This window comes from Amblyraja radiata, chromosome 21, assembly GCF_010909765.2.
Source record: "Amblyraja radiata isolate CabotCenter1 chromosome 21, sAmbRad1.1.pri, whole genome shotgun sequence".
NCBI lineage: Eukaryota > Metazoa > Chordata > Chondrichthyes > Rajiformes > Rajidae > Amblyraja > Amblyraja radiata.
Genome location: NC_045976.1, coordinates 28,384,667 through 28,401,416, shown reverse-complemented (window position 1 = coordinate 28,401,416; position 16,750 = coordinate 28,384,667). Strand labels below are relative to the sequence as shown.

The following is a 16,750-nucleotide window of genomic DNA, read 5'->3' as shown; positions in this document are numbered from 1 at the left end:
GTTCTAGCACATCATGTCTGGATTGGGTCCATCTCTTCCCTTTAGCTGACAGGTACAACTAGTCACCATGCTTTGCCACCAGTTTGACAGGTCTCCGGGGATAGGCAATAGATGTACCCACATCCCAAGCCATCCTCCTATAACCAGGCAAATCACACAGAAATGCCTATCTATACAACACCACTCTGCACTTTCAGACACTAGCCCAAATTGTAACCATTTGCTTCATTCCAGCGAGAAGGGTCAATCATTTCCTGTTGTTATAATGATATATGTGATCAGGATAATGTAGGAAAATGATACATTGTTGAGCACAACAATGGCAAGAAGGTAAATTAAAAACAATAGAAGCGGCCATTAAACCAGAATATTGCAGAACACTTTAATTCAACTGTGTTGTTATAAATCCAGCTTCCTCATGTTGTTAACCTCAGTTGAGTCAGGTGCAGCTGATTAAATTATCTTATTTTAATTTGACTATAGACGAGTTATGCCCGTCGAGTCTATGCTGATTCACGAAGCAGACCTAGCAATTTCTCTAGTAATCGATTCTCTCTCCAATACTCATCAACTTCCCCCTGATTCTCGTGTCCCCACCCATATTAGGGGCAATCTATAGTAAATCTACCAGCAGGCACTTCTTTAGGTTGTGGGAGGAAATGAGAGTACATGCAAAAACCCATGTGGTCCGTGCAAAAACGTATGAACTCCACACAAACAGCACCATGGGTCAGGATCAAGGTCACAGAAGATTAGGAGCTGGTGAACAGAAATGTTTCAGGTAATTGACATTACTTGGAATATTGTTTCTCTCTCCACAGATGCTCCCTGACCTGTTGCATATCTCCAGCATATTTATTACAGATTTCCAACATCTGCAATTCTTTTGGGGTTTTTTTGGTTCTAGCTCCACCAATATGGTGCCCAGGATCATGATAGGTCTGGCTGGCAGTGAAGGTGAGTAAGGAGAACTGTGCAGGGAGGGGAGGTGGGGGGTGGGGGTGGGGGGGGGGGGGGGGGGGGGGGGGGGGGGGGGGGGTAGTGTAGGTGGTGTAGGACTTGTGATGAGGATGAATCTGTGAAGTGATCAGGCCATGGGAAGTACTGAGGACATGAGTGAACAGAAACTGAATTGGGTTAAGGAGTACGGGGCACATAAACAATTAAACCATGATGTGAAACGGTGAAGGCTGTTAAGTTGAGAAAAATACATCTCTGTTAGCTGACATGTTTGTAGTAACGTTCACAGAGCAATTAAAACAGTTTACAGAACACAAACTGTTGGTGTGTTCTATTGAAATGTCCAATCTTTACTGAGTGCCAGACAGACTTTAATCCTTTCCCCTGGTCTGTCTTGAGTTGAGGTCCAGCTCTAGTTGTCAGCAATTACCCTTTCTTCCAGATGGTGTTGCTGTCTTCACTTCCATTCCTTGTTCAGCTGCCTCCATTGTGCTTTTATTCCTGCTCACTTTAATCAAACAACCCTTTGTCTCATTTCCTCTTGTCTGGCTCCTCTCTTGATAGAGATATATATAAAAGATAGAAGAAGGCAGAGAGGGATTAGGGGAAATGGATCCCACAAGAAAGGGGTTAAAAGTAAAATTGAACATTCTGAACAATTGAGAGCTGCAGCAGCAACTTATTATGTGAGGAATGACGCTGTGAACTGGTCTCTAAAGACAGTGGTTGCAGCCTTTCTGTGTGGTGCCTCGCTCTCACCCCCGCTCCTGGGCATCATTCAAACCTACATAAGGCCAACAGAGCTTTTATTCGAGAGGGAACATTGTTCTTGAAGCAGTCACGTGGTTTCAAACAATTTTCGGTAACTTTCAAGACGGCATACATGTTTGTAATTATCACTGATATATCCTCTGGGTTTAAAGGCATTTTTTTTTTTGTCAGCTAAATGTTTGTTTAGTCAAAAGGAAAATTAGCTAACTTCCAACCAAAATAAAACTAATGATGTTAATAGCTACAGTACGTATGGGTAAAGCCATACAGATATAGGCTGTACTCTTATCTTCAGGAACTAAACCATACAGTATTTATTTTTTCAGCCTCTCGCATCAATAGTAGGAGGGCAGGACAAACAGTGGTGTATGATTCAGTGGTTTGAAAATGAGGGGTGGCGTGAGAATGTAGGCATGAGATTGTCATATGGTGCATGATTAGAGGAAATTGAGTATTATAAATGAATCTTTACTGATATTTAATTGAGATTTTCCAGGAAAAGGCTCATTTGTGAGGTTTTGTGGTGCCAGCCTAATGTATTTCTGATCTATCGTGTAATTTGCAAATGGGAGGTAAATTTTATCAGGAATAGAAATTCCATAATTTCAGCTCTGATCTGGAACCAAAAAAACATTTAAAGACAATAGTTTCCAAACCCTTGGAAGTTTTTAGATTTAAAAAGACCGTTATCTGTTATTTGCACTTTATCAGTTTATTTATTCATGTGTGTATTTACGTATATAATGGTATATGGACACACTGATCTGTTTTGTAGTCAATGCCTACTATGTTCTGTTGTGCTGAAGCAAAGCAAGAATTTCATTGTCCTGTTAGGGACACATGACAATAAACTTCGACTTGACTCTTGACATTTTAATAATGTTTACACTTACACATTACCAACAGTACTTAATTGACTGTAAATTGTATTGGGACTTCCTGAGATGGAGGAAACCACTATAGAAATAGTTTACCTTTTTTCTTTGTCGTCTCCATCCTGTAGATTACTTTCAAATACATTATTTTTTTGCATAGGAATAAAATAAATTGGACATGTTTATCAGCTAACACTGTTGAAAAGTAAATCAAAATGCAAACCCATACATTTAACATACGGCAAGTTTCAGTTTGGCAGTGCAATGATAGAACTTACACTTAATGAATTTTCCCTCCATTCTTCAGCTATGGTGCAAACCTTTGCATTACTTGGAAATTGATTTCAAGTAATCTCTCTCTTTTTTTTTCTTTTAAAAGTATATATAGATAGATTGTAGTTGCTCGAAAGAGGGGAAATGTGACTTTGGACTTGCCAACCTAAGAGAACAGAAATCTCAGGAAGTGACTTTTAGTTAGTAGAAAGTGCAAATCCAGCCCTATGTGCTTCAACCTGGTGACCTGCTGGTAGACTCCATCTGTATGAGATTGACTTTACACTCCACTTTTTACATGCTGCAGTTTAAAATCGCATGTCTGTCAGTTTGTGTAATAAGGGAATCATAATTTTGTTTATTGTATATTCTTATCCATTACCTGCTTATTTGAAATATGTCTATGAATGTCCAACATAATAATTAACGCTTGGAAAATTACCTGTTTGCAAATGTGTAGGTTTCTATTTAAATAGATAGCTCATGGATTTAAAGCCATTTTCAGCTCATATGAAGCTTCTTTTCAGCACAGTAATTGAAATAGTTGGTTTATTTTAATCAGTAGGTAGCCAATCGACTTTAACTCTGTCCCACCCAAAGGAGTAAAAAATTGGCTATGAGGCATCTATTTAATACTTATGACTTGTCTCTATGCCACACCCCCAACTTTAGAAAGCTATAGGGAATGTGTATGTATTTAAATGAAAAAAAAAATGGTTTCCTAAGTTCAGTTTTATTACAATTTGCAAGATCAAATATTTTAGGAGAGTGAAGTGACTGATGTTGTAAGAAATAGTGAGAATACGTTGGCTGAGATTTCAACAACACTTTACTCAAAACTACTTAAATCAAACCAATTGCTGTGTTTAAATTAATTAATCAATTCCACCAAATAACTTGTTTGTCATCCCTTTAATTAAGCTTGCCTAATATCTCCTCGTTATTTCTGGATATTTTATGATAATATTAATTTTGTTCCTTGCAAGAGCTTTCCATTTCCCCCAAACCCACCCAGTTTAACTACTTTTCTCTGGACAAATTCTATATTTAATGCATGTAGTCTTTTCTAACCACACATCTTTTCATCTACTCTTTTATCATTCACGCTTAACATAAATATTGAGTTTATTTTGTAAGCCCCTGTTTTCAACCTGTTTCAGTTCGTTTATCATTTCCATAGATCTCTGTTATGCTTCTGCATTGACCACAGTAGCATGAGTGAAAGCCATTGGCAACATCACCGCTACTGCAGTCGAGAGGTTGGCCTGGAAATTAATTAGAAACTCCTCTCCTCTTGTCTGTAGGTTTTCTCACGCAGTTTATTACTTATGTAACCATTCCAAGTATACTGCCAGTGTAAATTATGCACATCTACGATAAGTTAATTAATTTAGTTTGCGGAGGATTGATGAGCCTTGTATTGTTCAGGGCCCAAAATGTTTGAAGGCAGACATAGAGAGGAGGTTACAAGGTTGAGGAATGCCTGGTGGGAAAAGTGAGCATTTACCAGTCTATATGGGGCCATCCTAAAGTTTTATTGAGAGCTTAATATTGCATTTTTTTGTTTGTGTTGTTAGAATTACATATTGGTAACGTGGACTTTATTCGAGTTTAGCAATAGTTTATTGGAGATTTTGATGTTAATTTTATTGCTGTGTAGAGCTAAATGTACGCCTATAAGAAAGAGTTGGGCAAGCAATTAGTGTAACCTGTGCAATACAAAGAGAAAATCATAAAATGTTCGGTGATGTTATGCCAAGAAGTAAATTGAGCGCACAAATGAACAAAACAAGGAATTACTATGCTATCCAGTATCAGTGATCAGGGTGGTTTGAGCTGTCTTTTAACACACTCCTTCAAACGTTCTCAGAAGGTCTCTGATAAAGAAACCAGGAATTAAATTTACAGGCTATCTTTTGGTAATTTGAGCACTTAATTGGTTTGGGATAGTTTTTTTTGGCTCAACATTACTGAACAATTTTCTACGATTTTCCTTTTATACTAATTTTCCTTTTCTCTGGCTGAATATCCATTACACAGCAACTCTAAGTCCTTGAGCCAAATTTGCCAGATCACCTTGTTGTGGACACATTTGTGTGGTTCTAATTTGGTGATTTGTTAACAGGGCTACTTTCTTTTACCGGAAATAGTGCTAACATGACGAACCATTCCCTCCACTAACATTCATATCTGCTTGCAGAACCTGTCCTTATCCTCAACAACTTCTCTTTGACTTCCTACCATTTTCTGCAGATCGAATGAGTGGCGATTATTTCTTGCATGGGCTCCAGCTGCGGCTGTCTGTGTTGGCAATGTATCACAATTCTGCCACATCTAGCCCCCTTGCTAAATTGATGCCTGCATTGATGCTGTCTCCTGCACCAATATAGAACACACAGATGTTACCGCATCTAGAGGGAATTAACTATAAGGAGAGAATGGATAGGTTGGAGGGAGTTTTTTTCTCTGGAACAAGGGAAGCTGATGGGTGACCATATGGAGGTATATAAAATCATGAGGTGCATGAATATGGTGGTCACAGTCTTTTTTCTGGGATATGAGAATCTAAATTTAGGGGCTAGATTTTAGATGAGAGGGAAACATTTAAAGGGGACCTGTGGGACCACAGGCTGGTGAAACAAGCTGCCGGTTAGAGAAATGTAGGCAAATGGGAATGATGAAGCTGAATTTTGTAGCTTTTTCAGGACTAGCTCAGAGTGGCAAAATGGACAAGTTGGGATGAAGGGCCTGTTTCTCTGCTAGATAACTTTATGAATCTATATTGTACAATGTTGTATTTACCATAAAATTAAGTCTTTCTGTTGAATTAAAGATTTTAAAATATAATGATTTTATCTGATGCTGAATAATTGGAGTGCTTTAAACTCGGGAATTAACTCGCAGTGCTGGATTTACAGCATTGTAGTGCCACTTTCTTTGCAAATTTGCTCATGAATTATGTGCCATCTTTTTAGCATGAATCAAACACCATATAAATCGAATGGGGCTGGTGGTTCATTAGCTACTGTGAATTTCCCAAAGGATATTAGGTGATAGGAGAATCAGATGGGAGGTAATGAACACGCGAGAAAGAAAAGCGTTATGGGAATAAAAGGGGATGGTGTACAATTGACAGGATAGCCCCGAGAGCTAGCATAGATTCTGTGGGCAGTGACCTTCCGTGTTGTGAGAAAATATGTTTATTTTCTCACTATTTCTTATTCCCTTATTTCTTTTGATTCCTTCCAATTTTTTGATGGATCAATGTTGGGTTCAGAGAGGAAACATTTAAATTTGTATTAAGAGAATTTATTGAGATAAATTCTGCCATTGAAATCACTTTTGGTTAGGCATATGTATATGCAGGGAATGAAGGGATATGGATTATGTGCCGGCAGATGGTCTTGCCATCATGTTCGGCACAGACATTGTTGGCCTGTTAACCCTAATCCTACCTGAGAAACAGAACAGAATAAAACTCCATTTACACTACCATGGACTTGGTTTCTAATTGTGTTTTTGCACTAACATCGTTTAAAAAAAATATATATATATATATTTGCTATTTTAGACAATTTATGTATAATTTTTGGATTTGTATGTTATCCGAGTCCATGTGTCTGCAATATTTGCATTGTACCCTGTACCTAACTGCACTGCGTATGACAATAAATAGTTGACTTGAAAAGTAAAATACTTGACTTATACTGGAGGAAATGAGATGGTGAATAGGTTGCCTGTCAAGTAGGCTGCCTTGTCCTGATTCATGGCAAAAGGAAATAATTTTATGACTTTCCTGACTTGTGCCTTTTAAATGGAGGAAAGGTTCTGAGATCTCAGATGATGAGTTATTAAGTGTATTTATGTGGCTGATCTGAACAACCTGACCTCTGGGCTATTGATAATGGTAAACTAGAACAAAGTAATGTCATTCAATATCATGGACAGAAGACTAATAATAATAATAATGATGGATGGGATTTATATAGCGCCTTTCTAATACTCAAGGCGCATTACATCGCATTATTCATTCACTCCTCAGCACACTCGGTGGTGGTAAGCTACTTCTGTAGCCACAGCTGCCCTGGGGCAGACTGACGAAAGCGTGGCTGCCATTCTGCGCCTACGGCCCCTCCGGCCACCACCAATCACCCACACACATTCACACACAGGCAAAGGTGGGTGAAGTGTCTTGCCCAAGGACACAACGACAGTATGCACTCCAAGCGGGATTCGAACCGGCCACCTTCCGGTCGCCAGCCGAACACTTAGCCCATTGTGCCATCTGTCGTCCCAATACTCTCTTGTTGGACATGGTTAATGCCTGGCACTTTGGTGACACAAATGCGTTGGTATTCTCTAGGTCGATGTATGGCCTGCTTCATTTTTCTAAGGAATTATGATTATATTGTGTCATCAGTGAACATTCTCACTAATGAAAGGATGGTTATTGATAAATTGGGAAATTGTCTTGAGGAACTCCTATGCCACCGATCTCCACCAGCTTTCATTGTGTGAAGTATGACTAGCCATTGGCATGTTTTCCTTCTTGCCCATTAACTTCAGCTTAATCTCCTTGATGTCACATCATCTAATGGTACATTGGTCAAAGGCTGTCTCTCTCAACATTATCTTTGGAATTCAGCTTTCTGGTCCTTGGGCTGTGATGAAATCTGGAGCCACGTCGTTCTGGTAAAACACAAACTAGGCATTTTAAACTTTGTCGATTGAGTAGAGTGATTGGGTAATTAATTTGCTGGATTTGATTTATCCTGTTTTGAATTAAAAAAAAAAAAAAAAAAATCTTTATTTATATAGCACATTTTTGTTCAATTTGCATTGACCCCAAAGTGCTTCACATAATTACATCCACACACACAGGCAAAGGTGGGTGAAGTGTCTTGACCAAGGACACACACAGGCAAAGGTGGGTGAAGTGTCTTGCCCAAGGACACAACGACAGTAGGCACTCCAAGCGGGATTCGAACCAGCTACCTTCCGGTTGCCAGCCGAACACTTAGCCCATTGTGCCATCTGCCGGCCCATATCTATATGAATGGACATATCTAGGCAATTTCCCCAGTTAGATGGATACCAGTGTTGTATTGATTCTAGAACTGCTTTATTAGGGGCCTATGTGGAGCTCAGTTGGGATTTTGGCTGCAGCTGAGTCCTTTGCTGTACCCAGTGCTCAGTGATTTCCTTAAATCACATGGGCACATTGAATTAGCTAGAGACTGGCTTCTGAGATTTTTTTGTTTAGTTTTGAGATACAATGCGGAAACAGGCCCTTCAGCCTACCGAGTCCATGCCAACCAGTATGTCTTTGGAATGTGTGAGGAAGCAGGAGCCCCCGGGGAAAGCCCACGTTGTCTCGAGGAGAACGTACAAACTCTATTCAGACTGCAACAGTGGTCAGGATTAAACCCAGGTCTCTGGCGCTGTAAGGCAGCAACTCTACCACTGTGCCTCTATGCTGCCCCGGTGGGGCTCTTAGGAGGAAGCCTAGATGAAGTGGCCAAGACACAAAAGACTGCAGATTCTCGACTTTAGAACCAACTATCGGAGAAACTCAGTGGGTCAGGCAGCAGCTATGGAGAGAAAAGGGCAATTGAGTTTCTGGTGAGGTGGGAAAGGGATGGTAACAATGGGGGCTGCCATCTGATTCGTAACAGTAACATAAACTGCAGCATATAATTGCTACAGTAGTCCAGTATGCAAGTCTGTAGCATTATTGAGGATGGGATACTTTTGGAGCCTCTTTCTTCTCATGTCATTGTTAAATTGTCCATCGTAATAGTTGTGACAGGAATGACTGCAGACCTTTGATCTTATCCATTGATTGTGCGATCACTTGGCTTTGGCTATTGCCCTACAAAACATTATGCACCATAACATTTTTTTAATATAGTTCTGAGTAGTTGTAGCGCAGTAAATGAATACATATGGAAACTATGCTGTTTAAAAAAACTAGGGCACGTGAATGTTATGGAATTTGACTCTGGACCTAATTTATGGTTATTACTGCTTCATAAATAGCAATTTAAAGCTGTCTCTGGTTTATGCCTTAAAATAATCTTCTGGATGTCTATAATTTACTCGCATTCAATAGGTTGTAATTAGGCAATTTGAACTACATGTGAATCTATCGAGGGTTTATTTTGGGTTGAAACTAAAAGTTAATGGCAATATTTACCCATAATCAGGCAAAAAAACAAAAAGTGACAGCAAGCTTTGGAAATTGCAAGAGACTTATATGACAACATTGCTGTGTTGTAGATCTGTTTCAGATGAGTGGGCATTGGAAGAGTTACTGCGAAAAAAAAGTGTTACATATCATTGCCTTAAATGAAGTTCCAAAGGTGACCTTGTAACAACCGTGGACACTTACAAAGTAGTAAGTTACATGGGGCATCCTGCAGAGACTGGTGATTGTCATTATGTTTCAGTCAGATTTTTGGTGTTTCTTAGCGGGTTTATATAGACAATAAATTTGACTGATGTCCATAGTCTATAAATGAAGTTTTGGCAGTTTCTTGAACAGTTACATATAAGATTATAAATGCTAATTACTTTAGTTTAAAGCCCCTCAGGGTAGCTCTAAGGTCACTCGTGTATGGACAACACAATGCTACAACTAGTCAAGGGTTGTTTACAGTCCCAACTTCACTCCTCTGGTGCTGTTTTAGTGGAGTCTGCATGTTTTCCCTTTGACCACATTTGGTGCTACGGTTTCTGCCAAATCCCAAAGATGTGGACTAGTAGATAATTGGCCACTGTATATGGAACTCAAAGTGTAAGTAAATAGTGAAATCTGTGAGGTGTTAATTGGAATTTATGGAAACTAAAAGGGATTGGTATAAATGGGTGCTTGGTGTTTGGTAAAGACTTGGTTGGCTGAAGGAGGTGTTTCCATGCTGTTGATTCCGTGACACACAGCATTTTTACCCAGGCACCAGAGTGGTAATCCAGAATTATTTTGAAAACCCTCGGGTGAAATATGTTTTTGACATAAGCAAAATATTCCCATCTATCTATGCCTTTTAGGACTTTCAAAACTTGCTATCAATTTTCACCTTTTCTTCTTCAAGCTTTTTCTCCTTCTGGACCTTTAACTCATTATTTGATGTCTATAACATCAACATTTTCCATGTTCTTTTTAAAGCATTTGCGTGTCCCTTTGAGTAATTGAAATATTAACCTTTTTAACTAATCAGTAGTGTGTGAATTAGATACAAGTACTTCATAGAGCCAACTATTAGATAGACACAAAAAGCTGGAGTAACTCAGCAGGTCAGACAGCATCTCTGGAGAAAAGGAGCAGGTGACGTTTCGGGTTGAGACCCTTCTTCAGACTGAGAGTCAGGAGAAATGGAAGCGAGAGAATATAGATGGTGATGTAGAGAGATTTAGAACAAATAGAAACATAGAAAATAGGTGTAGGAGTAGGCCATTCGGCCCTTCGAGCCTGCACTGCCATTCAATATGATCATGGCTGATCATCCAACTCAGTATCCTGTACCTGCCTTTTCTCCATACCCCCTGATCCCTTTAGCCACAAGGGCCACATCTAACTCCCTCTTAAATATAGCCAATGAACTGGCCTCAACTACCTTCTGTGGCAGAGAATTCCAGAGATTCACCACTCTATGTGTGAAAAATGTTTTCCTCATCTCGGTCCTAAAAGATTTCCCCCTTATCCTTAAACTGTGATCCCTTGTTATGGACTTCCCCAACATCGGGAACAATCTTCCTGCATCTAGCTTGTCCAACCTCTTAAGAATTTTGTAAGTTTCTATAAGATCCCCCCTCAATCTTCTAAATTCTAGCGAGTACAAGCCGAGTCTATCCAGTCTTTCTTCATATGAAAGTCCTGCCAGTCCAGGAATCAGTCTGGTGAACCTTGTCTGTACTCCATCTATGGCAAGAATGTCTTTCCTCAGATTTGGAGACCAAAACTGTACGCAATACTCCAGGTGTGGTCTCACCAAGACCCTGTACAACTGCAGTAGAACCTCCCTGCTCCTATACGCAAATCCTTTTGCTATGAAAAAAAGTAACGATGATAAAGGAAACCGTCCATTGTTAGCTGTTTGCCAGGTGAGAACAAGTACAGACAATGAGATTCAACCAGACAACTTTGAAGCTGGTACGACTTGGGTGGGGAAGGGATGGAGAGGGGGAGGGGGGGAAATGCAAAGGTTATTTGAAGCTAAATAAATCAACATTCATACCACTGGGTTGTAAGCTGCCCAAGCAAAATATGAGGTGGTGTTCCTCTAATTTGCATCTGGACTCACTGTAACAATGGAGGAGGCCTAGGAGAGAAAGGTCAATGTGGGAAGGGGAATCAAAGTATTTGGCAACCAAGAGTTCAGGTAGGTCCAGATGGACTGAGCGAAGGTGTACAGCTAAACGATTGTTCAGTCTACGTTTGGTTTCACCGATGTATAAGAGTCCACACCTTGAACAACGGATACGGTAGATGAGATTGCAGGAGGTGCATTTGAACCTATGCCTGACTTGAAAGGACTGTTGGGGTCCCTGGACAAAGTTGAGGAAGAAAAGGGACTGGTGGTGGATTTCCAGCTGTTGCAGGGGAAGGTACCTGGGGAAGGGGTGGTTTGGGTGGGGAGGGGTGAGTTAACCAGGGTGTTGCGGAGGGAATGGTCTCTGCGGAAGGTGGAAAGGGGTGGAGATAGGAAGATGTGACTAGTTGTGGGATCCCGTTGGAGGTGGTGAAAATGTTGGAGGATTATGTGTTGTATGCGATGGCTGATGAAAGGTAAGGACTAGGGGAACTCTGTCCATGTTGTGACTAGAGGGAGGGGGAGCAAGAGTGGAGCTGTGGGGTACCGAGGAGACACTTGTGAGAGCCTCATCCATAATGGAAGAGGGGAACCTGAGTTCCCTAAAGAATGAGGACATCTTGGATGTCCTGGTATGGAACACCTCATCTTGGGAGCAGAAGCGGATGAGATGCAGGAATTGGGAGTTGGGGATAGAATCTTTGCAGGAAGCAGGGTGGGAAGAAGCGTAGTCTAGTGGGAGTCAGGTTTATGATAGACGTCATAGCATAGCAAACTGTTGCAGGATTTTGTGTATTTCAGATGCAATCGATTGGTGCTGTATTTTGACCCAATCTGCAATTAAGGACCCACAAGCATTGTTAAATATACATATTTAAAAACAAAATGAAAATCACCAAATAACCCTGTCTTTCCCCCCCCCCCCCCCCCCCACCCACCTTAAATTATTTTGATGCACTAAAATGCAACCTGCCACACTCCCTAGCAGCAACTGCCTATAGAGACTGCAGCAGCTGTCTTCAACTTAAGGGGTTTGGAATTAAAATACTCTTTCAATAGCAGCTACAGCAACTACATGGTCCCTAAGTTATATAACTATTCCACTTCTGAGAACTCTAGGCAAACCACATGTTTTTTCCCCACGTCAGTGCCGATCTGCAAGTGCAGAAGTGATTGGCAAGAGAAACTTTGGTGCCAATTGGGATGTGGACAGAAGTATCTATCCTGTAGCCATGCCGCATTTCATACTATAATGATGTGAAACACCCCTGGGTGTATGGAGCAACTGAAAATTTGTTTTTTAATACATTAAAAGAGGACTTGCTATTAATATTAATGTGATAGATTTCTACAAGCCCATCCAATTATTCACCCACAAAACCAAATTTCATAAAAATGTAATTAAATAGGATTGGTAACTAGAACTATTATCAGAATATAATCATCCCATATTGTTGAATAGTATCCATTTGTTAGACTATAGAGCTACTCACATCGTATAGTTCTGTATAAACTTACTATCATTCTTTTACCATCTTTTATGTTCACCCAGGTTAGCACTAATTAAGCTAATGGAACATCTAATGAATTAACTTCATTCAGTAGTTAATGAATACCAGTTTTCATTTCTGTAACTTTCGTATCTTGATAAATTCTTTAAACATATATGGAAGATTTCCATAAGTCGCATCTTCCTTAACTCGGGAAGCCCCTGAGTATTGAAGGCCACTGTGTTAAATGGTGGTGCAGAGAAGGTTGACCAGAATGATGCCTGGATTAGAGGGTGTCAGCTACAGGGAGAGGTTAGATAGACTTGGAGGAAAGTTTAAAGGGGATGTGCGGGGCAAGATTTTTGTACAGAGTAGTGGAGGCCAGAAATGCATTGCTAGGGGTGATGGTGGAGGCAGATATGATAATGGTGTTTACGAGGCCGTCCGATAGGCACAGGGAATAGAGAGATATGGATTATGTTAGTTAAACAATGAGCTGTTTAACTTGGCTACATGGTTGGCCGAAGGGCTCGTTCCTTTTGAACTGTTCTGTGTTCTTAAATCTGATTAATATCATGAATGGAATTTCCAAAGGGACTCTCCCAATGTATATTTTAGGAGAAAGAGGGCTGTGGCAGCACCGCTTATAGACACTCAATTTTTAATACTGCAGATCCTCAAATTTGAGAAAAAAATGTGACGGGTTGGAAATGCTCAGCAGATCAGGCAGAATCTTTGGAAAAGGAGGAGTTAATGTTTTGGTTTGATACCTATCATCAGTTTTCATAAGACATAAGTGATAGGAGCAGAAGTAGGCCATTTGGCCAATCAAGGCTACTCTGCCATTCAATCGTAGCTGATCCATCTCCCTCCTAACCCCATTCTCCTGCCTTCTCCCCATAACTTCTGACACCTGTACTAATCAAGAATCTATCTGTCTCTGCCTTAAAAATATCCACTAACTTTGCCAACACAGCTTTCTGTGGCAAATAATTCCACAGATTCACCACCCTTTGACTAAAGAAATTCCTCGACTCCTTCCTAAAAGAACGTCCTTTAATTCTGAGGCTGTGACCTCTAGTCCTTGACTCTCCCACTAGTGGAAACATCCTCTCCACATCCACATCTACATCCTAGCCTTTCTATTCTGTACGTTTCAATTATGCCCCCCCTCATTCTTCTAAACTCAAGTGAGTACAGGCCCAGTACCATCAAACGCTCATCATGTGTTAACCTACTCATTCCTGGGATCATTCTTGTAAACCTCCTCTGGACTCTCTCCAGAACCAGCACATCCTTCCTCAGATATGGTGCCTAAAATTGCTCTCAATATTCCAAATGCAGCCTGACCTTATAGAGCCTCAGCATTACATCCCTGTTTTTGTATACAAGCCCTCTCGAAATAAATGCAAGCATTGAGTTTGTGTTGTCCTTGTTTGCTCATCGTTAATCATTCCAGAGAAAGGTAGGTGTTTTTCTTTATTATATTTAAGATTATCAAATGTTGAAAATGTATTTTCAAGTTCCTGAGGTCTAGCCAGCTAGAAGTTTTGCAACACTGATTGTACTGGTTGCTAAAATTGTGAAATGCTTTGTATTGTGAAAATAGCACTCGGGATTGATGGAATGTTTTTTGGAAGTTGTATTTAGTGACTTCAAATAATTCTAACAAAGCAAAAACACAATGTGTAAAACCATAATAATTTATTGCATGCCCAAAAGCAAAAATTGGTATCGGAGTGTGAAAACTGGTTACTTTCTCACCGGGAATAAAATCTAAGCTAATGTCTCCAGGTTTTACCCTAAGAACATACTCTCATTTGTCACAGGAATGCTGCTGCAAATCCCTTCAAGGCTCACAAATTCGGTAATAAAATAAAACCCAATGATGGCAGTTCCTAAACAGGACAAGTTAGCTGAGAAAAAACAAAATTGTACAGATATGCTTGTAACTTTAAATGAGGCTGCCTTATTATTAATGCAGTATTTTATTATACTAAAAGGATAAAGTATATATATTTTAAAATTTTTAAACAGTAATATGAATACTTATATCCTTAAATAATTGTTTCTATTCCAGTACTACTTAGAACCACGAAGAAAACTTGAAGAAGCTCGAGAAAGATATGGATTGAAATCGGAGGATTTCTTTGTTTTGAATCATGGAGAATCAACAAATTTGATTGAGAACAAAGGTTTTCAATGATAAACAAACAATGTGTGGTTGTTTCACACAACAGGTTGTATCTGATACATCTGACGCTCATTGTCTTTAATTTTGGGTTGAAGTACTATTAGTTTATTAAATGTTACATTTTATTTATCCTACTAAATGTGCTCTAAATATAAACATTGCATACACTTGCTTTCTCCCCACTCGCATTAAATCATCAGTTAAAGCTTTGAACATCAGAAAACTGTTTCTACACAAGTAAAAACATAATTACATAATTAAAACCGTTATTTTCAGTTTTGTGTTAGTTAATCAAAGCCCATATAATGTTTATTTTATCAAATAGCCATCACATAGCATTTTATTGATAGGAGCTTTATGGATTTTGCAAGTGTCAGTTGCCTTAAGAGAATCTGTGGTTGTCCTCTATTCCAGAAATACTGCACCTGATACTTGCACGTTTGCCAAAATAATTCAAGATTGCACAGTTAAATGTGTATTTTGAGTATGTTAAAAATACATAAACATTACAGTAATTAAATACTGTATATAAGCAGTTGTCTCAATGCAACTTGTGTTGTGACCTTGATTTATAAATGGAAGGTTGACCTTAAGCCATGTGCCTTTTGAATCAACACCACGGCTGCACTGGTGCCTGGTGGTGCACAAAGATATCAGTGTTTCTTTCCAGAGTGAATGGTCCTATGGGCCTGAACTATGAGATTAGTTTGTATTGTGAAGCTAAAATATGTTACAGAACCAGAGTAGAATCCAGGATTGAAGGCAGAAATAACATTACCCAGGTGTTTGTAATCTCCTACACAACTGTTTCAAATATACTTTGCTGTAATGGTGACTGTCTCATTTATTAATTAACCCTCTACTTTGCATTCCTGGCTATTTTACAAATAACAGTTCTCCACTCAGGAAATATTTTATTTTAGGAAGCACAAGAGATTGCAGATGCTGGTAACTGGAACAAAAAATAAACTGATACAGAGAAACATTGACTATTCCTCACTTCCACAGATACTGCCTCGCCTACTGAGTTCCTCTAGCAATTTGTTTTTTTGTTAGGAGATATTTGAACTGTTTCCAATCAACTCTAGAGGTGTGCAGGTCACTTTAAAAATAGTAGTACCTACACCTTGGATTTATTTTCCTATGTAAAAATCTATTGCCTTTGTTGATTAAATCTGTGCATCGGTACTCATGTGGAGCCTACTTCAGTTTTCATAAATATTGGATAGAAATGTAAAATGTTAATACATGTAAATATGTGATAAAATGTAAGATTTAGAAAAATAGGTCAATCTCCCAGATGCATTGTTCAGGTAAAAATTAAAAGTTATCTCTGATTCTGATTACAATTTATTTCTTTACATGAGTACAAAGTGGCTAGTTTCTGAAAAAATTGTGATGAATTCCCAAATATTACAGAATGAAGTGATTCTACTCTATATTCATACGGAACAGAGTCGTGCAACAAGTTCATATTTTCCTTTAGATTTGCAATGAATACAAGCATTCGTATAAGAACTATTGGAGTTCCTTCTGCTGTCTTCAACAGAACAATAGGCAATCAAGAAGAAAAACTTTACTATTAATCAATGCAGAAGACACATAAATCTACAATAGCAATAATTGCTGCTTGTTCAAATGAAAAAAAATAGTGTCCACATAATGCAAGTTAAGTTTTTAACACAAAATAATCTGCTGTTCCATTGACATTGGTATCCCAATCTAAATGCAGCTGGTCTCCGTTCATGTATATCCCAATTGTGTGTACCCTCCCAATGGTATCTAATGTCAAAATATGTAAATATTTACCATTTCTATTTCCTTCCTCCAGTCTTTCCCTGGAGAGAGTGTTTAAAACTGTTATCTATTTTTGGGTAA

At 39.2% G+C, this 16,750-nt stretch overlaps 1 protein-coding gene across 7 annotated transcripts in view; it reads left to right on the top strand.

Moving 5' to 3' along the window:
- The window catches only part of napepld (N-acyl phosphatidylethanolamine phospholipase D), a 49,482-nt gene extending 33,267 nt beyond the window's left edge, over positions 1-16,215 (top strand). For all 7 annotated transcript variants that reach the window (XM_033039874.1, XM_033039877.1, XM_033039876.1 and 4 more), the window contains one exon: positions 14,759-16,215. In XM_033039874.1, the coding sequence (XP_032895765.1) occupies positions 14,759-14,884 (126 nt within the window). In that variant the 3' untranslated portion in view covers positions 14,885-16,215. The remainder of the gene's footprint in view (positions 1-14,758) is intronic.
- Positions 16,216-16,750: the final 535 nt, after the last annotated feature.